Raw genomic sequence first — 24902 nt, forward strand, 5'->3', positions numbered from 1 at the left:
CAAGATCTCATTAACATGACACACCTATTATAATTTATAGCACCAGTCTAAGACAATGATGACATAGCAATAGGATAGCAAAGCCTAATCAAATTTGGGTACAAAGCATTGTAATAAGCTCAGCAAATCACATACAAAAATTCCCTCCTAAACATACTTATTGATCAGAATCAAACTCATCCAACATTGTGATGATACCAACCTATTTAGCAAGTTTGCTCAAAATTCTATGAAAAAAAAAGACAATCTTTAAGAGTAGTAAAATAACTCCACCAATCAGATGCAACACTGTCTCATAAATATGTATAGGTCTTGATCATATTAAATCTCATTGGATACCTTTATGATATAAGCCGACTAACTGACAAAGTCAGATAAAAGTGTGCTCAGAAATAGATCTCTCATATTTTAACAAGTTCAGCCAATTAGATACATGATAATATCAAAATTATGATTTGATTTATTAAGTTATAAATTGTCATTATATAAGATCTTCCATTTTAAGTCTAATTGTCAAGTTTAATCAAAATAGGATAGGAAATAGTCTCTGCAGTGTTGCTCAGCCAAATGCATGTGAAATGAGCTCATTAACAATGTATGGATCCAGCTCATTATTGAACTTATGGAAGATCTTGATCATGCAAGCATGTATTCTAAAACTGATGAAACATCAGATTAGAGATATTGCTTCCAGAGTGATCACAAGCTTAGATAATCAAATGAAGATAACCTAACTGATATTATCTTACAAATTACTAAACTTATCAGAGACCCGGATAACACTGGTCAACAGTGAAATCATTACTGACTTGAAAAGGCCCTAATCTGTAGTATTTTGGTGTGCCGAACACGAATATAACCGTGAAAAATTTGTATTGGCTCTCGTTTTGAAGATATTCATATACCTCATTTTCTATGTTTCACTGTGTAAATTTCTCCAGTAGGACTGCAGCAACATCCGGAATAATGATGTAACATTGCATAATACCATCATGCTCACATCATCCACAGTTGATTGCATCATTTTCTGATGCAATGCAATACTAATGCCATGCGGCTGCTGAAGTAAGTTGACGTCAGCAGTGTACTATACATGTGTAGGCCTATTATACTAATGCCAGGCGGCTGCTGAAGCTGACGTAAGCAGTGTACTATATAAAGCCCAATCAGATAGGTTCAGCATTTAAAATATTTTAGACGTTGTGCGAGACAGTTCAAGCTACTGTTACATAAAACTTATTATTTTATCCATTTACGTACAATAAAGAACAGTAATGCCTCGAAAGTGTGTTAATACCACGGACAATTTTTGCTATATTTGTGGGGAAGTGACATTTGCCAACCAGAAGAAAAGTATCAATTCTCAAGTGAAGAAGGCATATCATCTTTACTTCGGATGCAAGGTTGGTGACCAAGACAAGCCTTGGGCTCCGCATGTATGCTGTGCTACATGTACAACACAGCTTTCACAGTGGTTGAATTGCAAAAGGTCATCAATGCCGTTTGCAGTCCCAATGGTGTGGAGAGAGCCAAGCAACCACCTAAATGACTGTTACTTCTGCTTGGTTCCTCCTCTTTCCGGCGGAATAACGAAGCGAAAGAAGTCGAGAATAGTCTACCCAAACATTCCGTCTGCATTGAGACCAGTTCCACATGGTGAGGGACTTCCTATTCCAGAACCTCCAGCAGAATATTCTCTTGATTCATCTGACGAAGACAAAGGTGAGTCGACCTGTTCTTCTCCTGGTCCATCAGCATGCAGTGATCCAGATTTTCACTGTGGTGCATCATCAACCCCACACAGAATAACACAGGAAGAACTAAATGACCTGATTCGTGATTTGGACTTATCAAAGAACAAGGCAGAATTGCTAGGATCAAGACTCCAACAATGGAATCTTCTAGAAGAAGATGTCACAATTACTGCATATCGAAAGCGCCACCAGCAATTGGAGCCTTTCTTCAGAAAGGAAAGTAATCTGATATTCTGTTCCGATATTGAGGGCCTCATGAATGCTTTAAAAATCACTCATGACCCACAAGAATGGAGACTATTTGTGGACTCTTCGAAACTGAGTCTCAAGGCTGTGCTTTTGCACAATGGAAACATTCTTCCATCTATTCCAGTAGCGTATGCTGTCCACATGAAAGAGACATACGATAACTTAAGGCAGCTACTGAATTCCATTGAGTATAACAAGTACAGCTGGTACCTCTGTGGTGATTTGAAGGTAGTTGCCCTTTTAATGGGACTGCAGCAAGGATATACAAAATACATGTGTTTCTTATGCGAGTGGGATAGCCGAGCAAGGGAAATGCACTACATGAGGAAGGAATGGACTCACAGGCAGAATGTAGCCATTGGAGAGAAGAATATCCAACACCCAGCTCTGGTTGAGGCTCAGAAAATCTTGCTACCACCCCTTCACATCAAACTAGGTTTGATGAAGAACTTCGTGAAAGCCATTGACCGAACTTTGCCAGCATTCCGATACCTGCATGAAAAATTCCCTCGACTCAGCGAAGCAAAGATTAAAGAGGGAGTTTTTGTGGGTCCTCAGATTCGAGAGCTTTTCAAAGATGACCGGTTCAACAACTTGCTGGAAGGTGACGCGAAACAAGCATGGAATGCTTTTCGCCTAGTTTCTACAAACTTCCTCGGAAATGTTAGGGCAGAAAACTATAAGGAACTAGTAGATGACATGTTGATGAAGTATAAGAAACTTGGCTGCAATATGTCTCTAAAGATTCACTTCCTTCATTCCCATTTGGATTTCTTTCCTAGCAACTGTGGTATTGTTAGTGATGAACACGGCGAACGTTTTCATCAAGATATCGCAACAATGGAACAAAGATACCAGGGAAAATGGTCCACTACAATGCTGGCTGACTACTGCTGGACACTCCTCAGAGATGCTCCCGAACAGCTGTACAAGAGACAGGCGAAGAAATCTAAGATGTAGTCAATGACTTGATTTTTTATAGGTAGGCTATTACAGTTGACCTTTTACTATTGGAATGCATTTCGTTATGTAAACATTAATTTCTTGCAGATTACAAAAAAAACTAGAGCCAATTTTGCAATTTGACTGTCATATTCGTGTTCAGCACATAAAAATTGATAAGAATTGACTAATTTTATTTCAGTAACATGACTTTTGTAAAAATTTGTTGTCCAGTGTAATATAAACAAATATGCCAAGATTTTATCCAAATCTGATCAGACATATGGTCTCCATGATGATAGGAAGCTCAGCCAGTCAGATGCAAGAAAACTTCATTTCTATGTATAGATCTCACTCATGGTTGAACTCATCCAAGGTCTTAATGATAAATATGGCTTCCAGTGTGGCAGCAGGATCAGCCAATCAGAGGCACCATCACCTCATTAATATGTATGAATAATCAAGTAAATTCATTTTCCAGTTTGCTCAATAGCATACCAGAAATATAGTCTCCATAGTTTCAAGAAGCAGTTGTTGACAGGTGCATGATGCACAAAATGCTCAGTGCAGATGGGATGACACCATAAACTCATTTGGCCTTATAGCCAGGCGTACTAATATACAGAGCTGTCTCTCTCTCTCTGTCTCTCTCTCTACATTTATTGACTGCAACTTTACATTTGGTACAAACAAATCAATTCTGATACAATAAATAGTTGTAAATAAGTGGACTTTGTAAATATCTACCCACCTACTAATATGATTACCTTGATTTTAAAAGTCAAGTTCAACAGCGTTATTCTTCTTACCTCTTGATACCTGAGGATGTAGTTTTGCAACTGAGATCCTCCATCATCTGGTTTATTCCACATCAGTTGGTATGATGTTGAATTAGGACTGACCCAGTGTGATGTGACCTGCACTGGCTGAGGAACATCTAAATTAAACAGAATATTAAATTTTATCAGATAAAATTTTTATTAATTAGCATCATCACTTTATGTGATACTAGTTAGTACTGTAACATAACAAATAGCAGCAATGTCCTACTACAATGTCATCAAAGGTGCACTACTGCATACATTGAAGAAACAAATACAAAATTCCAAAAATTTTTGTGTGTATACTTGATAATAAAAGTCAAACTTTCAGATTTTTAAAAGCGTCCGCAATGTTACTGAGTTGGCAAATAGGGAACAGAAGTAAGGTATACATACTGGATTTGGATTTGGATATTTTTTTATCATAATTTGCTTGTTATCATCAAAGCTGATGATTCTGTGAAAACAGTATCATGATAAAGTCCCACATCTGAGAAAAAATGTTTTGTGGAAAAACAGTCTGTACAGATGAGATCAGATTCATGAAGGAGATGGAGAAAAAATAAATCATAGAATGTACAACAGATACAACACAGCTAATAATTCCAGCCTAAGCAAAATTACTTGAAGCTGATACAATAAAAAGAAGTGTGTCTCAAGACAATTAACAACAAATGCTTGATTATAGCATGATTTCGAATCAATGATTGCAGAAAATTTAAATCACTGTGGTAGTTTTGGATCTGGGAATGAATAAGCATTCAATATAATGGATAAAGCTATCATTACTGGAAATTAACATTGAAAGTCAATGTGTCCACATCCTTTTGAACTTGAAGTGAGTGCATGACTGCAGTGCATGCTATGTATCTGAGACAGTTTCTAATGTCATTAAAATTGTTTAATTCAGAAACCTGTTACTGTTAAACTCCAATCTGGCTGCTTTATTCAACATTTTTTAGTTCCACATTGCATGAGAAAGGTATCTTATTCCATGAATTTGTTTTAGTTTATATCCTTTATTCATTTGGGTTTTTTGTCAGGTATTACATGATATAAAGGATCCTTCAAACCACTGTTTGACATATATTAGAATCCAAAAACCTTAGTTGAGACTCATTGTAAATTGAGCTTACACAGAGAGAAGTCTACCATGATGAAAGATTATATGCATATCTGTATCTTCATCAGATGAATACTTTACCTACAATGCATTAAATGAATGGATTTAGTTTTTGTTTACAAAATACACTTGTGTTCTTGAAAAGAGGAAAATGATGGTTTATGTGAGTGTTTGCATGTAAAATAATCATAATATAAATAATAATGTCAGTATCTTTAAATTATCATCTTAATGGAAAAAATCAAATTGTACCATTGCCAACTTTAGTTAGCTTTTAATAAGTAATGTGAGGAACTCTGCTATCACAAATACCATGAAATAACCTACTGACTGCTTCATATAAAAACCCACTGTACAAATTTTATTTTTCTAATTACAAAATGAGAGGTAATAATAACAATAATAATAATTAGATGCAATGTACACAGGGTGTTATTTGTAGTTTACTTTTCCCATTCACTAAAAGATGTGTGTACCTCATAACAATTCCTTCAACAGTCATGAGAACTGAATAGAACATTTATATACAGTATTTTATGTAAACAAATAAAATATATTGTTACATGAAAAGAAATGTTTCAGCAAGAGTTTGTTATTTATTGTTGCAATGAAAGTATAATGATTACTGAAAATTGAAATAAAAGTCTTGTCAGTATAGTTCATGTGTGTAGTTAGTTATATCATTAATTTCAGAGATATATAAATTTGTATTTTGTTCTCATGTCATGAAAAGCTGTTTCACAGAAGGTGTTCTTTGCATACCAAAGATTTTCTCTAACATGTCTAAGTATTGGTAGTATTTGAAACCTTTTCGTTATTATCACTGACAATGATAATGTTTAAATAAGCAAAAACAAAATTAACAAGACTAATATACCCATGCAACTTTTAAAAAGGCAAAGAAACTATGTCTTCATGTCTGTCCCTCCATAAATAATGCAGTTTAACTCCTATACTATTATGCTAAACTTTTGGATGAGACCTTGGGTAGACTTTAGATATACATAATGGTTGAAGAATTTTCATTATAATTCTAGGGATGGGACCATTTTTTAGGAATAGTTACTTTTATAAAATCTGAAGATTTAAAGTCTTGTAGGTAGAGATCTGAAGCTGGTTTGTGTCATCTTCAAAGTCATTGCTATAACATATGCACTGGATGTTTGGGTTACACTCTCTGGTATTGGCCTGAGGGAGGTCCGTGTGGGTAAACTTGCCCTGGGTCACAACCTGGAGACTGTTGAGATCCCCACCCAATGGCCATATGATAGGTTTGAAGGACAAGAGCTGGAACCAGTGATATCCAATACAGACTATGGGTCAGGTCCCAGAAGTTACAGGTTTGTCTCTGGGTCATAGCTTGGAAGCAGTTGAGATCTCCACCTTTTAACCATGCATTGGTTGAAGGACATGAGAAGAAATTATACACATTTTACAGTACAGACCCTATAGATGGAGACCAGTGCTCTTGGGTCATCACTTGGAAACTGTTGAGATCCCAAAAACTGCAATTATATATATAAGTTTGATGTTGTTGTTGTTGTTTTAGGGTTTAACACCATTTTTCAGCATACGATAGGTTATACATGGCAGCCAGTATTAATGGTGGAGGAAGAACCTGGGAAAACCCCCGGAAAGAACCACCGACCCTCGAGAAGCTACTGGCAAGCTTTCTCACATATCCACATTGGCTAAATCCGAGACTCGAACCTACACAGACAGAGGTGAGAAGGCAGTGATCCGTAATGGAAAGCGCTTTAGACCACTCAGCCACTCGGGGCCCCATTATAAGTTTGAAGGGCATGAGTCAAGAACATTAAACATATATCCGGCACAAACCTAGTTTGTGCCCCATGATTGGAAAATTGACCATGGCCCATAACTTGGAAATGATTAAGATCCACATCCTAGAACTATATATCATAAACTTAATGGGCACAAGAGAATATAATGAAGTATTACCTAAAATACAAATCCTTGGTCATGCCCCTCTATTAGAAAACTTGCCCATTCAGTATACAGCTTGGAAATTGTCAAGATTCCAACCATATAACCATATATACATGGACTGGATATGAAATGAAAAATACTCCTTTTCGAGTCTTGACAAATTTGCACTTGGATCAGGCCATACCCCTAGTCATAGATTGGAAGCATTGTGATATGTTATGACATTTACCTGATTCTATGTATTTTTCTGTATCTCACTTTGGATTACACTGCATTTAATGGTTACCCAGCCAACATCCAGTGCAAAATCTGTACAAGTGACACTGCCCACATACGTCATGGATGTTAGTCTAATTCTGAACATAATCTTTCAATATTAGTCTGCTTGATGATGTTTTGTACATTGTATCAGAACTAGAGTGTGTTGTTATTCTTTCCTGAAGTGTGTGTTCAAGTCCAAGGCTCGGCTAGCATGGGTACGTGGGAAAGCCTGCCAGTAGCTTCTCATGGGTCGGTGGTTCTTCCCTGGGTTTTCCAGGGTTCTTTTTCCACCATTTATACTGGCCGCCATGTATAGCCTATCTTGTCCTGAAAAATGGCGTTAAACCCTAGAACAACAACAACTTTCCTGAAGTTCAAGGTCTTATAGCATAATTAAGGTTACTTTTACTTTAAGTGTGCTGTTTGTATCTCTAAATTTGATAGAAATAATGCCATGAACACTGATAACCCTTTACACATATGTAAGACAGGGGTGTCAAAGTTGCCACTTTGATGGTTCTCATTTGAAGGTCTGAGGTGGATGTTACTATATTTGTTTAGAGCTGTAACTTGCAAACCTCTAAATGCAGTAATAGACTTTAAACTTGGAATACAAGTGCATCATGACTTGATGTTGACACCTGGCACTTTCAGTGATATATCTGTAAGGCCAGGTCTTGGGTTTCTGATCAACATATTTTTCTGAGTGTCCAAACTGTCACTCAAAAGCTGTTGTTTAAGATACCTATCACTGTGTGTCCATATTATGGTCCTATCAGCAAAATCAAACTCACTTTTTATTTAGAACTGTAACTCTAAATTCATTAAAGGGTAGTATAATTAAACTCTTGTTTAACTCACAATTTCTGAATTTGTAATTTATTCTTATTGATATTTTCATAAATGCTTTAATCATAGATCAACATTATCTATTTATGACTCAAGGCTCTAGCTCTCAAATTTTCAATGATAAGTAAGATGAAACTGAGTAAATTATTCATCCCTCATGAACTAAGGTAATGTCAAATAAGACACTTCCTTGATCAAATGTTAAGGTCAGTGCCATTTTTCTTTGTCTGGCTGTAGTTCAGAAGCAGTTTAAGTAATGATAATAAAATATTTTGGATGGTATCTTCTTCCACTATGATGATCCTATCAACAAAGTTAACGAAGCAGTTATCTCAAAGCTATTTACTTGTCATGTTATGGCTGTTACATATTGACTTTTTGTGAATTTCATAGTCTTAGAAACAAATTTATGGTCACATGCTAATATGCATATATTTCTTGCTAAATTTTAGAGAGATAAAGCTGAATATGATCATATCCATGATAATCATATACCACACTCATGGTTTTGTTTAAATGTTAAGGTATTCAATGGCTGTAGCTCAGTATGTTACTGATACAGAGAATGTATTGCATACCATGTTTTATATCATTCGTCAAGGTCAAGATAGGAACACTTCTTGTGTCAAATAAATTATGACATAACTGAAGATGCATTTTTACATCCATCTTATACTGGGACAAATTATGTAAAAAGTATATTAATGCAATGTTCTGTTAACATATGCATGTCTAGGCCATAACTTTGTGACAGCTGGAAAGATGGAGTAAAGCAAGGGATAATGACAATTTTTTTATTTAATTTGTAAATTTTTCTGAGGATAAGTTTTAGGCTACTGATTACAATTTATGGAAACTTGATCCAGTTATATATTATAATCAGTGATACCATAGCCACAACATCAGTATCTAGGTTAGTGTCAGAACCCAGGGCCCCAAGTGACCGACTGGTCTAAAACATTCTCCGTTACGGATCACTGCCATCTCACCTCTGTCTGCACCGGTTCAAGTCTCGGATTCAGCCAACGTGGGTATGTGAGAAAGCATGCCAGTAGCTTCTCGTGGGTCGGTGGTTCTTTCCGGGGTTTTCCCGGGTTCTTCCTCCACCATTAATACTGGCCGCCATATATAGCCTGTCGTGTGCTGAAAAATGGTGTTAAACCCCACAAAAACAACAAAAAACAGTGTCACAACCTGGGATTATATAGATCAGTGACCTTTATCCACGTGCAAGTATAACCTTTAAATCAATCAGTGTTTATTCATGTAACTTGAGCTTGCTATATAGCTAGACTTGACAGTGTATCATGCCATCTGCCCACAAGGATAAAGTCCAAAAACAGTGAAGTCATTGGCCTGTCTCCTTATCTAGGCTGTCACATTTTATATTTTTATTGAAATTTTGTTTCACTCCACATCTTATCATGCAGATGGCAGGTTTGAAGGTTATATGATCAAGATGGTTAGTAGGGAAAGGGGCATGAGATGGGCATAGAATAAGCTGTGTGGTACTCTTGTTTCTTCCTGCAAGGAGGCTGCATCACAGCTCACTGTTTTGGTGCCACCTTCAAAACTGAAATAATTGAAGACTTTGAGAGGGCTATTCTACATGCTTTTACCATCAACCCATGAGACACTGATGTGAAATTTGTATATGCTTTGAGTATGTGCATCTTAGCCACCTCAGTCTATAGTTGAATTTTCTTGAGTTTTCTATCACTTTAGCAATATGGGGCTAATGACGCATAAACAGGAGAAGCATGTAACATGCTGCTTTTCCGATGATTTTTAAAGATACCGTAGACAGGCAAATATAAGATGTGTCCACGTATAACATGCACTCATGTACTGCACGCAGTTTTTTTACTGTGTGTAGCAAGTAGATTACCCATGGATCTATATGACCTGCAGGTTTTCATAAAGAATAATACATGAAAAAAATCTGTGTTGGCTTCTTTTAATTATAAACAAAAATACTCAGACATGATTTTGGTTTCCATTAAAAAAGCAGAAAAAAGTTTAAGGGGGATTTGGGGCTTGAGGGGCAGAGCCTCCACTTCTGGGGGTCAAGGGGACCGAAGGCTCCCAGCTAAAAATGCATTTTGCACTCATAAAAAAACTGCTCCTGGTGCAACCTATGATCATAAAATAATCAAAACTAATCACTTGAAAAACTAATAAGCTTACCAAAAGTGTTCAACTTCAATAATTTCACAATATTTATAGTCACATGAATTTTTTCAGCAATACAATTGATGCTAAAGTTATTTCATGTGCATGTCATTGTTCACATTGTCATTAAGTCACAATAATTTCACAATTTTTGCAGTAAATATATTATACTTTCTTCTTTTCATAACAAATCTGTAAAAAAAACACCCAAGTGCATCAACTATATACAAATAATCCCATACATTCAATTGTCTTTTTCTCCAATGGACACAACCTGTTGATATGCTAGGTGAGATCTTTTTGCAGCTTTGGCAAAGATTTCTTTAGCCTTCCTTTTTGTCACTACTGACTTTTTTGGCTCAATGTGCAATAATTTCTTTTCCTTCTCAGTGAAAGCCTTTTTCCTTTCAAGCTGGTGCTTGTATTGGCAACATGCAGTGTGCAAATTTTGACAGAGGGCTACATTTGTTCTCTCATGCAAAAAAATCTTCTAATAATAATTAACCACACTTTTTCCAGATGCCTTCTGAAGTTCAGTTTTTCCATGTACAGCTTCTTTTTTAGGTGCTGTTCCAAACTCTTCCAACTGTGATTACCATAGAGCAGAGGTCACAAAATGTCAGTCCTCTGGCATTCAGTTTTCTTATAAACTGACCAACAAAATTTCTGTCAACTTTTTGCTCCAGCCATTCCCATTTCCATATGTTTTTTAAACCTTTATCTAAACTTTTCATGTCATAGTCTCTCTTAACAACTCGGGACGCCATGTTTTGCAAGCATTTTTCTTCTTTCCATTGCCATCAGTTCCCATTACATGAAGATTCATTGGATGAATTTAAACCTTTGACCAATCAGAACACTCATTATGAGAGTCAGGCGCTAACTAATATATGGAACAAATAATTTACAAGGGTTGTTGCAGAATGAGAGCGGACAGAACATTTTTTAAAACAAGATCGGAGATGATATAAAAAATGGACTATATCAAGAAAAATCTGAAAATCTGAAAGTCAGGATAAAAGGGGAAATCCGCTTTAAAACAGAAAAATCATGTCTGAATACTAGCGTATGGTGAATCATCTTTTCTGTTTACCAATGAACTGTAGCAGAGCAGCAGAGCCATTTCAACCAATCTGGGTCAAATCATAATTAGTTTCTTCACACTGAGCTACCTCAAACATCCCATGATGACATGTGCTCTCTTTGTTAAATGCAGGACCAAAGATGCACCTATCTATTACCCATAATTGAAAATTAATAAAATAGTCACCTACCTGTAAATAATCACCAGATGGCATGAAGCAGATGCTTGATTTTACATTGGAGTTTGCAAACGGGTATTGGCAGCTTGGGCAAGAATAACACTGGCTAATGTTCGCAATGGATTTCATAAATGTTAAACCCTTCAAGAATTCAATTGATCTAGCTCTGAATATGACTAAGACAGCTAATGTGATGCAGCATCACAGGCTTCAGCCATCAAAGAAGCACATCTAGCCAAGGTTATTGATGTTTTCCAAGATTGCAAGTACGATGAAAGTTTTGAGGGTTTTGAAAATACAGAAATTGAGAATGATGCTGTTAGTTATGACTGAAGCGATGCAGACTTTTTTTCAAGCTGACTGCAGCATCAAGTATTTTAGGATAATGTGTAGGTTGGATTTTTTTAAAGCTGCAGCATCGCATGTATTAACGTTATTTAGTTGTTGTTGTTTTTGTGTTTAACGCCATTTTTCAGCACATGATAGGCTGTGCATGGCAGCCAGTATCAATGATGGAGGAAGAACCTGGGAAAACCCCGAGAAGAACCACGACTCATGAGAAGCTACTTGCAAACTTTCTCACATACCCACATTGGCCAAATCCTAGACTCAAACCCATGCAGACAGCAGTGAGATGGCAGTGATCCGTAACTGAAAGCGCTTTAGACCACTCAGCCATTCGGGCCCACCCCCCCAACATTATTTAGTAGCTTTACACTAAGTAAGGTAATAAATTAACTTTTACTTGATGCTATAGAAGTTCACAAATTCTAATTAACCAAATTTGTATATCTCATTTTTTAATATTACTGACATTGATATACTGACCTACAGAAGCTCATATTATAAAATAATATCTATGACAGTTGAAGAATTTAGTAAACACAACTATACTGCTGCTGACTTTATTAAATATGTTGATCTTGTCATGTTATTATATCATTTTTAAGCTTCAACAAATTTAGCTGAGATGTAAAAATGTAACTATATAATCAACATTAAACTTGTTTACTATTTCAGACTTTGTGCATTGTTTGAAACAGTAAACTAGTCTTCTAAATACTACTACAATATGGTAATACAAGTAAAATTCAAATTGGTATAACACAGACATATATACCCTGAGGGAGAGGTGCATGGTGGGGAAAAACCTGGATAATCTGCCTGTTATATTCACTGATTTATGGTATTTATCAATACTTTAAATATGACACAAATATTGCTTTTAAAGAACTCCTCACATCAACATATTTGTGAAGCAGGCTACAAATATGAGGAGTGTTCCAACTGCTTGTAGCTTCATAGAAACTGAGAAATGAAACAAATAATGTCATATATTTATTAATATTTATCTTACATGAAGTGACATAAACTTTACAAAAGTATTGTAATATTGTTTGCAGTTTATAGTGACGTCTAGCACTGAGGCATCATGCCACAGACATGTATCATCATGTTCCACCCAGTCGCATTATCCTGACACTAGACTGACCAGTCCTCTTAATGCTGAGCACCAAGCGAGGCAGTTGCTAATACGATTTTTTTACGTCTTTGGTATGACTGAAAAGTTACGAGCTGTGGCATGTTCAAAATATTTACTTTTATACATTCATGTCAATAAGCTGGCAGTATGGGATTTACTTTAAACTGCACATCTGTGTGTGGGTTAATCTGTTTTCAATGCCCATGCTGAAACTCTTATACTGCTATACTGATTAACATTAAAACTTCACTATTGGTCAACTTGGGTTTAGTATGTGTTTACACTATAAACATATATCTGGGTTCATCATTTTATTTTGACAGAGGGAGAGAGAAAGAGTGATAGAGAGCAAGGGAGAGAGAGAGATATGATAAACTTTCAGTTGGTAACAACTTTAGATGACCCCTGAAATCCAACTATGCAAGAAGTTTACTTGCTTATCTACTGCTCTACAACTGCATATAAAAATTGCTTTAGTTCCAGAAGAATACAATACTATGTAGTGAAATTCTTTCATTACATGGGCAACAGCAGTAGATACTCTTCAATTTTCACATAAGCATAAACATCCACTTGCATCACTTGTGCTTTAGGATACCAATTTGTCACATTATATTATGTGTCAGTTATTTTTAAAAGAGGAGGAAAGACCTAAATATGTCAAAGTTTGACCATCTTTAAATGCAATTTTCAGCTTTTTAAGATCAAACACAACGTTAATTTCAACATATTTTGATATTTTGAATCTAACAGAATAGAAGTGCAAAAGTAAATACTTTTAAAATGTATGCACTAGTGCTCCTTTAATGTTTGCAAATATTGCCAGTTATGTGATATTTGTAAAACCTGTCTTGACACATTACTGATATGAGAGATCACCCATCTTGAGAGACCAGATTATCCATGCAGACATGTCTTGTGCTATCACCTATCATTAGAGAACACATGTCTTGAGAGAACAATTATTTTTTTGGCAGATACTGTGGTCTTTCAAGATGGATTCTACAATATTGTGGATAAACTATTCTCATGAGGTATCAATTTTTGTCATTTTTTTATTATTTCAATAAACCACAAACATAAAGACAAAGAAAGTTATTTTGTCCATCTACACAAGATAATACATACTCAAACATGTCAATTTCTCCCACAAGACACATGCCAATTTCTCCCACAAGACACAATTTATTTAACCTCAAACTCTTTTCATTAAAAATAGAACTGAAGAAATGTGGAGAAAAATTTATAAACCTGAGGTATGAGTGAGCCTGATATAATTCATCTGTGTAGTTCATATTGTCAGCTTGTGAATGCAAATTCATTCATGCACTAAAACTATAGATGGTAGTGAAAAAGATGGAACATACAAGATTATACAAGATGGCCGCTATTGCTTAACCGTCTTGAAGCAGCTGTTCCGTTTTTTAGTGCCGTTTTCATGACATTTGTGCTTAATGCCTATTTTCATCTATGTTATTGTGTTCATTATGTACTGAATGTTAAATTTGTATGTGTTTCTTCATCTCCTTGTTTTGGAAATGAGAATAATTAGAGTTTTTCTCAGCTGTCTTGCTCCACTGTTTTTGAACAAACCGCCATCACATGATACTCAACTGTCAACCCGTTTATGCTATGATGGACCCTCATTAATTGCTTTAAATGTTCACGCCTTGACTCTCCACACTACATTGTGCTCTAAACTAAATGAACTGGGACTACATTCATCATTACCTAAATGTAAACAGAAGCAAAAAAAAAAACGTTTCAAAGCTGGCCGGCGTAGAACAGGAAAAAGAATTCCAGTTATCTCCCTTATTACGACACAACCATTAAAAAAAAAATTTGACCGTTAATTTAGATAACTTAATTCAAATCCCAATTAATTCATCAACCTTTATGTCAACTATCCAAGAAATACCTCTGCGCATTGCATTATTCAATGCCCAGTCAGTAGGACCACCGGAAAAACGCACAGAAATAGTTAATTTTATCAACGACGAAAATGTTGACATATTATTCTTGACAGAAACATGGCTAAAAACATCGGGTGATGAGCCCAAGTGTGCGGATCTAACACCCACTGGTTACTCCATCAAGTCGTTCCCCCAAAATTCTCGCGGAGGTGGAATTGCTGTCATCACAAAGAACTCCATGATAAAATGTCTGAACTACACCACAACATTCAATTTTGACCATACATCGTTTGAACTAGTCCAAACCACACTCACACTGGAGCAAAGGTCAGTACATTTTTTCTGCCTATACTGCCCTCCTCCTAGTAGAAAAAACAAGCTAGCTGACTCTCCCTTTTTGGAGCAGTTTCCAAATCTCCTGGACTATGGAAATTTGATAGGTGGCAACCTAATTGTTCTTGGAGATTTCAACTTTCACTTGACTGTCCCGAAAACTCAAATACATTAAAACTCATAGATTCCATTAATGTTTTCAACCTCAAACAGTCAGTTAACCAACCCACCCATAAACATGGTCACATTTTAGACTGGATTCTTCATAGACCTGATGATAACATTCTACAGTCCTCCCTGATATCCCATGACCTTGCATCAGATCACCTCTGCATTTTATGCCATCTTGACGTATCAGTCCCTAACGCTCCACCTTTATCTGCTACTAAGAGAAACCTCCATATGATAAATAGAACCAAATTAATGCATGACATCCAAGCTAACCTAACAACTTGCTTACCTCCTACCGCAGAACAATTCGATAACTGTCTGCGTTCATTACTTGACAAACATGCCCCAGCTACCAAATGCAGAGTATCAATTAAAAAGTGTTCTCCATGGTATAGCAGTGTTAGGGACCAGCTTTGCACTACTAAAAGAGACTGCTGTAAAGCTGAGAGGCTCTGGCTTTCCACCAGACTCACTATTCATAAGCAAATCTATGAAGTCGCTAAGAAGAACATCACAAATATAGTCCATGCAGCGAAATCAGCCCACTACACTACTAAGATCATGGAAAGTTCCAGCTGCAAAGAGCTCTTCAAGATTACTGACAAGCTAATGTCAAGGAACAAATCAACACCACTTCCAACTACCTTCTCTCTAGTCGACCTTCTGGACATGTTTGCAAATTTTTTCCATGACAAAGTACAAACCATAAGAGATAAGCTTGACCCCACAATTTCAATTGACTCGTCGTCACTATACAGTTGGGATACAGAATTGGAGCGGCAACCATTAGCAGCATTTGAACCTGTCTCTATGGATTTTGTACATACAATCGTGTTGAAGAGTGCACCAAAGTCATGTGAACTTGATCCAATTCCAACATCACTGCTGCTTGAGTGCTTAGATCCAGTATTGCCTTCACTAACTCACGTTATTAATACCTCTCTCTCATCTGAGGAATTCCCATCATTTTTCAAAACTGCCGTTGTAAAGCCTGTGCTGAAGAAACCAACACTAGACCATAACGATTTAAAGAACTACCGCCCAGTTTCTAATCTCTGATTCATTCCAAAAATCTTAGAAAAGGTTGTTCTATCCCAGCTTGTATCTCAACTGAATTCAAACAGTCTTTTTAGCAATGTACAATCTGCATATCGCCCTTGCCACAGTACTGAAACTACTCTTTTATAAGTAGTTAATGACATTCTCTCTGCATTGGATAGTGGAAAGATTACAGTCCTCACCCTCCTTGATTTGTCTGCAGCATTTGACACAATAGACCATGATATATTACTTCACTGTCTCCAGCATGCATTTGGCATTCATGATACAACCTTACTCTGGTTCAAGTAATACTTGGTCAATAGGAGACAAATTGTATCTGCAAATGGAATACACTCCAACCCAGTTGATCTATGTTGTGGTGTTCCACAGGGGTCTGTTCTTGGACCTGTTCTCTTTATTCTGTACACTCAGCTGCTCTCAAGTGTCATAGATCATCATCCAGTGTCTCATCAATTGTACGCTGATGACATGCAAATATTCAAAACTAGCCACCCAACTGAAGTTGATGCTACCATCCAAGGTGTAGAGAGGTGCATTTCTGATGTGAAATCATGGATGACTTGTAACAAGCTGCAAATGAATGATGATAAAACTGAGGCCATTCTGATCACAACAAAAAGACTTTCTCATTCACATCCTTTACCTAAAACAATAAATATCAGCAATGCCAACATTAAATTCACACAGTCAGTACAAAACCTAGGTGTTATTCTGGCCAGTACTCTCACACTGCACCAACATGTCATGAACATATGCAAGGCTGCATATCTTGAGCTGAGATGCATCAGCTCAATTCGCAAATATCTTTCAGTTGATGCCACTAAAACACTTGTGTGTTCATTAGTACTTTCAAGACTGGACTATTGTAACTCAATTCTGTCTGGTTCATCTCAATATCTACTCCAGAAACTTCAAAAAGTTCAAAACACAGCTGCTCGGATCATACTTAGAGTACCATGATCAGATCACTCCTTCCCACTGCTCTGTACCCTACACTGGCTATCCATTCGATCCAGAATCAAACACAAAATTTGTTCTCTGTGCTACGTTTCACTGACGGACTCCAACCCAACATACCTAATTGACCTCACCCATGTGTACACACCAGCAAGATACTTACACTCCTCTTCTGACAATCGTATACTCATTATTCCAAGTATGAAAACAAAGTCATATGGACAGCGTTCTTTTGCATACCAGGGCCCAGCAATGTGGAATGAATTGCCCACTGAACTTAGACAAAAAGACACAGTGATCACATTCAAGAGGGCTCTCAAAACTCACTTATTTCGACAGCAAACTTAAAGACCTAATAATGTTTCCTACCTAAAATATTCTCAGCATGTTTTTTTTATTTTTTTTAAATGTTTTTCAAGTTTCATGCTGTTTTTGTAATAGTATTATTATGTTTCTTATCTTATAGGTGTTGTCTAAAGTTGTAAAGCGCTTAGAGCTTCTTAAGATTAAGCGCTATACAAAGTCCTCATTATTATTATTATTATTATCTAGCTGCCACAAATTATATTCATGTTGCTGTGATTATCTTATTCGGCAGAATATCTGTACAGGACATTATACAGGCAAGAACATATCATTTATAAATCAAGCACTGTCCCTATGATCTCTCTCCTGTTACTGGATACTTGGCCCTATTTCAAAACTTAGATGCTATTGGCTGCATATTTAATTAAGGTGATTGTTTTAAAGTTTGTCCTGTTTCTGAATCTTCATTAGCATCATTTACCCAGTGTTGAAAAGACTGCTATGCCTAGATTCATTGTGCCAAAGTTGGTCAGATTCTGTTTGGCAGTTATTTTAAACACTCTTGAGTAAATGTTTTCCTACTTTTAGTAATAACAGCCAAATTTAGCATTATCTGTATATGTGTGAAATGTGTTCAAGCTTGGAACCTGATCAAAGTTCACTAAATGATCATTTTCATTAAGCTGTTCAAGAGTTTATATTTTTCTTTAAATGAGTAAGATCAACTATATTAATCATTTGTGTAATTGAAAAGCCTTTCAGATGATATTGCTTTCTGTAAACATTATGAATTTCTCAAATTCCACTGAGTAGTTTTTAAAAAGAAGCCATTCAAATGACCTTCCATCGTATTTTACGGTCATTATATCTGATGGCAAATTTCACTATTTGCACAATCTGAAAGCCCACACTACTAGAATGACTTCTGTTCACCATGATCAGTTTCTGCTAAGCAGCTTCAGAGAACATGAGAAGAAATCATTTAAAGGTTTGTCTACTTTAGAGCAATAGCAGCAATATTTTATAGTTGACTGACATTATTAATATAAGTTTTAAAACCCTATATACCTGGAAACATTCGTCAAGCATTGTTTGAGAAGTAATTCTTAGTTGGTTTGTTTTATATTTGTTTAGTAATGTTGGCAGATCAGCATCATCTGAGGAAATCTGAAAGACGTTCATGATGATATGCTTTCTGTCAAATTGCTCATTGTTGTTGTTGTTGTAGGGTTTAACGCCATTTTTCAGCACACGATAGGCTATACATGGCGGTCAGTATTAATGGTGGAGGAAGAACCCGGGAAAACCCTAGAAAGAACCACCGACCCATGAGAAGCTACTGGCAAGCTTTCTCACATATCCACATTAGCCAAATCCGAGACTCGAACCTATACAGACAGAGGTGAGATGGCAGTGATCCATAACGCAGAGCGCTTCAGACCACTCGGCCACTCGTGGCCCCTCAAATCGCTCAGGTACCATTGAATGTCTTTTTGAAATGTCATCTAAATATTATTTTAATATTTCTAAGTGTTTTCTTTGTAGTGGACACAAGATTGTTAAGAAAGGATGCTTTCTGTCGAACTTGGTCAAATTGTGTTGAGTGGGTTTTGAGATGACTTCAATTAAAAGTTTCTTCTGATTTAAGTAATGCTGGTTTTAAAACAAATGACAGTGCTTTAACCAGGATCCATTCTTCAGAATTCGGTCACATTCTATTGAGCAAGTTTTGAGAAGACATAAAAAGCAATTGGAAACAAATGATAGATAATGCACAAACAAAGAAGGACCCTACCTTAAGCTCGCTTGGCCCTATGACCAGGTATGTTAAAATTCAATTACTCAAAAGAAAGTAAGTAAAAGTAATCAGTTACAGCTTTATCACATAGAATTGGTTAGATCAGAATTTTAAAAAAACACTCAACTTAGATGAGGGTCAAAGAGAAATTGGGTTTTTGTAGCTATTAAAAAGGGGTGTGACAACTTATAATCATTACAAGTTTATCAAGTACACTATTCACACCTGGACGTACATTGTGCTCAATAAAAAAAATCAAAACACAACCATGACTGTCAGCCAATGATGGGAATAGCACCACATAAATATGCTACTGTAGCCACAAATACATTACGTAGATCCTGTTTGTCTCATGATACCATGCGCACCTTAAACACCAATATAGTGCTATTTATCAATAAAGATGACTCCTGTTTTTATTAAAACATTTCCAATTTCACACTGAACTAGTGCAAATAGTTTCACAATGGAACCATAATGTCATGTGATTTGGTTTTATTCTGCCCCAGTCTACTTCAATATAACACTAAAGTGTAAAACATTTCTTGAGTATTTCTCCATTTTTATTGCATTCAAATAAAGTTTTCAGTGGTGGATTTTGTATCAAATAATCCCTATAAAGTGTTCAAATTAATGCAGTACACTGTAACTTGAAAGCAGAATTTCATTCTACTGTTAAGAATGGTAAATTTTGCAAACCTTAAGCCAACCTTTTCTAGCCACCCGAAGATTGCTATCCACTAATGCAAAATAATGTTGAACAAAATGGCATACAACAAAATTCTTACTTACCCTCTTTGGTCTTGAAGATAAACCTTTGTGGAAAAGATTGCCCCTGTGTGTTCATAGCCTGAATTTCTACCTGGTAGTATCTTCCAGGCATAAGTGATGACAGCTTATAGCTTACTGCTGATGGCAGAATGTTGTCAACAAGATCAAATTCACATAAAACTCTGGACAGTTCATACTCTGGTTTATTTGGAATGATTTCAACCTATGAAAAATATCAATTTTGAAATATCAACAGATCAGCAAAATTTTGACTACAATACTGACTGAGTAATAAACCCATTTAAAACCTGTCCAAAAGAGATAGTCACGGAATTGCATGTAAAGGCTCTACAAGAAAACAAAAAACAAACAAACAATGAAATGTGCTGTTAGCAAAAGTTGAATCCCAATTGCCATACTCACAGGAATTCTCTTACTACAGCCTTTAAACAAAGTAATTTGACAGGCAATAAAAGACCATAACTCTTGTAAATGACATCATATGGCTGGAAAAAAGCACATTTAAAATATTTAAGGTCTCATCAATATAAAGCTACATATCTAATTATAAATCCTGAAAATAAGATAATGGAATGAATGCTGTCAACTTACATCATTCAAGATCACATTGATATAAAGCCCAATACCAAATTTGTGCAAAACCAAAAAACCTTTGTAAATTTATGTTGCAAATAGCTGTGAAAAAAGGAGAACCAATCAATCGATACAACTACAGTAATTATCACTGGAAAATCCTGGAAAATTAAATTTAGATAATGTCTGATAAATGTCAATCCACACACTAAATTTAGATAATGTCTGATAAATGTCAATCCACACACTAAATTTAGTTGTATGCAACAATCATTGGTAAAGGTATGCTACAAAAACCAAGTCAGGACCAACACACAGGAAAGGACAAGGAGATGCAGAATAACTCCTGTAAATAATAATAATAATGATGACTTTGTATAGGGGATGTGGCAAAACTCCTATAAATGATGATGTGCAACAATGAAAACTCAATTCAATTAACTTATAGGTTTCCTTATTATAAATCTGTACAATAAATTTGACTGAACTCCACAATGCAATGGCCAAGAAAAACTACAGAAACCAATGTCGGTGGAAAACACCAGCAGAAGATACGTTTCATGTAAATGATGCCAAGGACTGCTGGAAATCAAACTTATTTAAGGTTTCATCAATATCAAGCAGTTTACCAAATTCACCTGAAATCCAGCAAACCTTGGTGAAGCTAGTTCTTTGGAGACTTGCATCAGAAGGGTAGGCAATCAGTCATTGGGCATAATTCATCTAAATTAAATTGTAAAATGCTTAAACTCAGCCTTGTTCATAATCTTGTCAATAAAATGCAGTGTAAAAAAATCTGGTTAAAATCCATCAATCTCCAGCAAAGTTCACTTGCAGAAGCAAAACTGTTTATGGATCGATACACAAATGAACAGATGTCATGCTGATAGTACCATGCCAAATTTATCAAGAGGGGCAGTAATTCATTCAAAGGGTGTTGATTCATGTCAACATTGCTAAGGTGTCCTTCATAGTAAAGGTTTCATGTCACTATACACTTACTGTTCTCTAATTATTGTTGCAGTGCTTAAAAGCAAATTATAGAACATAATAAATCATATCAAAAGCATGTGAAATAGGCAAATCCTAAGAGATGGGAGAGTAGCCAAGGTCCAGAGTGTCGTGACTAAAATAATGCATATACTGAAAAAAGTGGAGGACTCAAAATGAAAAACAACAATATTGCATGATGATGGAAATGTTTTGCATTGCTTCGTGTGCACATTCCTCAAATGTGCAAAAGAAGCACTTTTACAGACCATGAAATATTAATTTTTTCTATGAATCAAAATCTCCAAAGTCAAAAATTTGTATCAGGAAATTTAGTTTCCTTTCATTAAATTACTGTAAACTTTTGCATTCTTCTGTAAAGGTCACATATATAATCAAGCATGCAGGAAACCAGAAACATAAAAATGGAAAACACCAGTTTTTCAATTGTGCTGAAATTGCACATTAACAAAGGTCTCCCATTCACTCCACTCACAAAGTCAATCAGACTGATAAATTTTATAATTAAATCCTTCATGAAATACAGATATATTGTACTAAAAACTAGGTCCACAGCTGCTTACCAATTTTTGATCAAAAGCAAAATACACAATACATGAATGTAGAACACATTTTAAGTTTATACCTGCATATTTTCCCAATTTAGATATGTATTTCCATTTTTCAAACACAACATGATGTGGTTTGGGAAAAAAAAATTCAAAGTTGTTTGAGAATAGATATCAGATTTCTTGACCAGCAAGCATGGTTGTATTTTCCAATGAAAATGTCCATTCACTATGAAATGATGATAACAATATTAGGGATCCCTGGTTATAATCAGGTTTGAAATTATAAATCAATGCATGAACTAAGTTCTGTGCATTTTTAAAATCTCATTGATGTTTTTTATTTTTTGAACTGGTGGGAGGGTACAAACAACTGGAGGCATATTCAGACTATAGTTCAACAGCATTATTCTTCTTACCTCTTGATACCTAAGTATATACTTTTCTAGCTGACATCCTCCATCGTCTGGTTTATCCCACATCAGCAGGTATGACATTGAATCAGGACTGTGAGGGTGAGATGTGATCTGCACTGGCTTAGGGACACCTACAATAAACAGAATACAAAATGATGAAATGCAGAAAACATTAATAAACAACAGGCATGAGTGCACTTAATATCACTAATCTTTGAAATTATACATCCAAAGGCCTGATCAAACAGCTGAAAGTAAGGTGCTAATGTAATATATACTTTTGTATACATTCAAAGGCCTGATCAAAGAGGTGAAAGGGAGGTGCTAAATGTAATATGTACTTTTGTCACTGAAGATGAGTTGAGTCAAGAACTGAAATTAGATCCCTGTGCAGAAACTCACCTTAAGTGCCCCACTGGCTTGGTTAAAAGGTCAGCAGGTGTCAAGTGTTACCTGAAGGTCAACATCAACAAATCAAGGAGATATTTGGCAAGTGTAAATATGTATTTACAGAGACCAGGTCATACTGGGTTATCAAAATGGGAAATAAACTTAATGTGTCAGAACCGATCAGAATAAAAGGACATCCAAGACCCTTTAATGTGTAGGAGAATGTTGTTGCTGTTGTTGTGGGGTTTAACGCCATTTTTGAGCACATGATAGGCTATGCATGGCAGCCAGTATTAATGGTGGAGGAAGAAACCGGGAAAACCCCAGGAAGAACCATCGACCCACGAGAAGCTACTGGTAAGCTTTCTCACATACCCACATTGGCCAAATCCTGGACTCGAACCCATGCAGATAGAGGCGAGATGGCAGTGATCCATAATGGAGAGTGCTTTAGACCACTCGGCCACTCAGGGCCACCAGGAGAATGTTAGACTTGGGAATCATCAAACTGTCTAGCTACCTGTATTCATCCCCCTTAGTATTGGCCAGAAAGAAAGCTTAGACTTTTTTCAAATGAATAACATTACATTTGGTGCAGAATAAATACCAGATAGGGTGGAGTTATTTTCAAAATTGCCAAGGCACCAATATATTTCAAAGTCTGATCTCACCAAAGAATATTGGCAGGTGGCCATGTCTGGTAAAGCTCACACAGTAAGTACTAAACAGGCTAGACTAGCAGAAGTTGCATACTGTATAGCACTGTGTATGTTACCATCTGTGGGAACATATTAAGCAAACAATTTAAAAATTACTGGCAGAATGAAACCTGCTAATACTCATACCCGATTTCTATATCCTTTACTCTTTTATATGGCAGAATCTGTATTGCTATTAAAATTAATATAACTATACTTTGTATACTATGTGAAACACCAAAATATTTTTGGCATTCTTTGCTTGGCAATGTTATATTTCTCACAAAACAAGTTATGCGATTACGTTTTAGTGGACTAGTCTTTGAACATTAAATTGCATTGTGTAAAACTAAACAAGAGCATTTTGTACTGTGTAATGCAGCTGAGCAAACAGGTAATTTCCATGTGATTTAGTGGATGTCCAGTTACATAATTATATTGCTGTGACTTCTAAATTGGGCAATACAAATTACTCTGTCCACTACAAGCCATAACATGGACAATCCATGACAACAACTATGCCCTATCAATGACGGACACAGCATGAAAAGAATCAAGATCCACCATGGGAATGTGGATTTTCCATAAAACACAATATGTGTACTGTACAGTACACTGTTCACGTCTGGATATACATTATGCTCAGAAAACAAACAGAACACAACCATGACTGACAATGATGGAAATAACAAGAAGGAAATATGCTACTGTAGCCACCAATACATCTATATGCATCCTGTTGCCAAATGACATCAAGTTCACCTCATAGACCAACAGACTGTTATTTGTCAATAAAGATAACGAGTGCAACTAATGCATTCTCAAGTTCAATTTTTAATTACTTACTTAGCAGAAAACTTCCTGCTACTGAACTAGCAAAAACATTCCACAATATAATCATAATGCATGTAATTTGGTTTTATTCTGAACAAGTCTACTTCAAGATACCATTAAGGTGTTCAACATTGTCTGGGAACACCTCTCATTTTATTCTGCAGCATTTTCTTGAAAAAATTATGCATACACTGTAACTTGAAAGCAGAAGAAGTTTACTCCATTAGTAAGAAG

General features: G+C 36.0%; 1 protein-coding gene across 22 annotated transcripts in view; it reads right to left on the minus strand.

The window, feature by feature from the left end:
• Positions 1–24902, minus strand: part of LOC149793181 (fibronectin type-III domain-containing protein 3a-like) — a 165332-nt gene that overhangs the window by 71906 nt on the left and 68524 nt on the right. For all 22 annotated transcript variants that reach the window (XR_016422727.1, XR_016422728.1, XM_089967116.1 and 19 more), the window contains exons 9-11: positions 22750–22877; positions 20199–20400; positions 3755–3882 (exon numbers count right to left, since the gene is read on the minus strand). Coding sequence is in view for 20 of the 22 variants with exons in the window: in XM_089967116.1 (XP_089823242.1) it covers positions 3755–3882; positions 20199–20400; positions 22750–22877 (458 nt within the window). In the remaining 2 variants the exon portion in view is untranslated. The remainder of the gene's footprint in view (positions 1–3754; positions 3883–20198; positions 20401–22749; positions 22878–24902) is intronic.

Source organism: Sinohyriopsis cumingii, chromosome 8 (assembly GCF_028554795.1).
Source record: "Sinohyriopsis cumingii isolate HCF-2022 chromosome 8, ASM2855479v2, whole genome shotgun sequence".
Lineage (NCBI taxonomy): Eukaryota > Metazoa > Mollusca > Bivalvia > Unionida > Unionidae > Sinohyriopsis > Sinohyriopsis cumingii.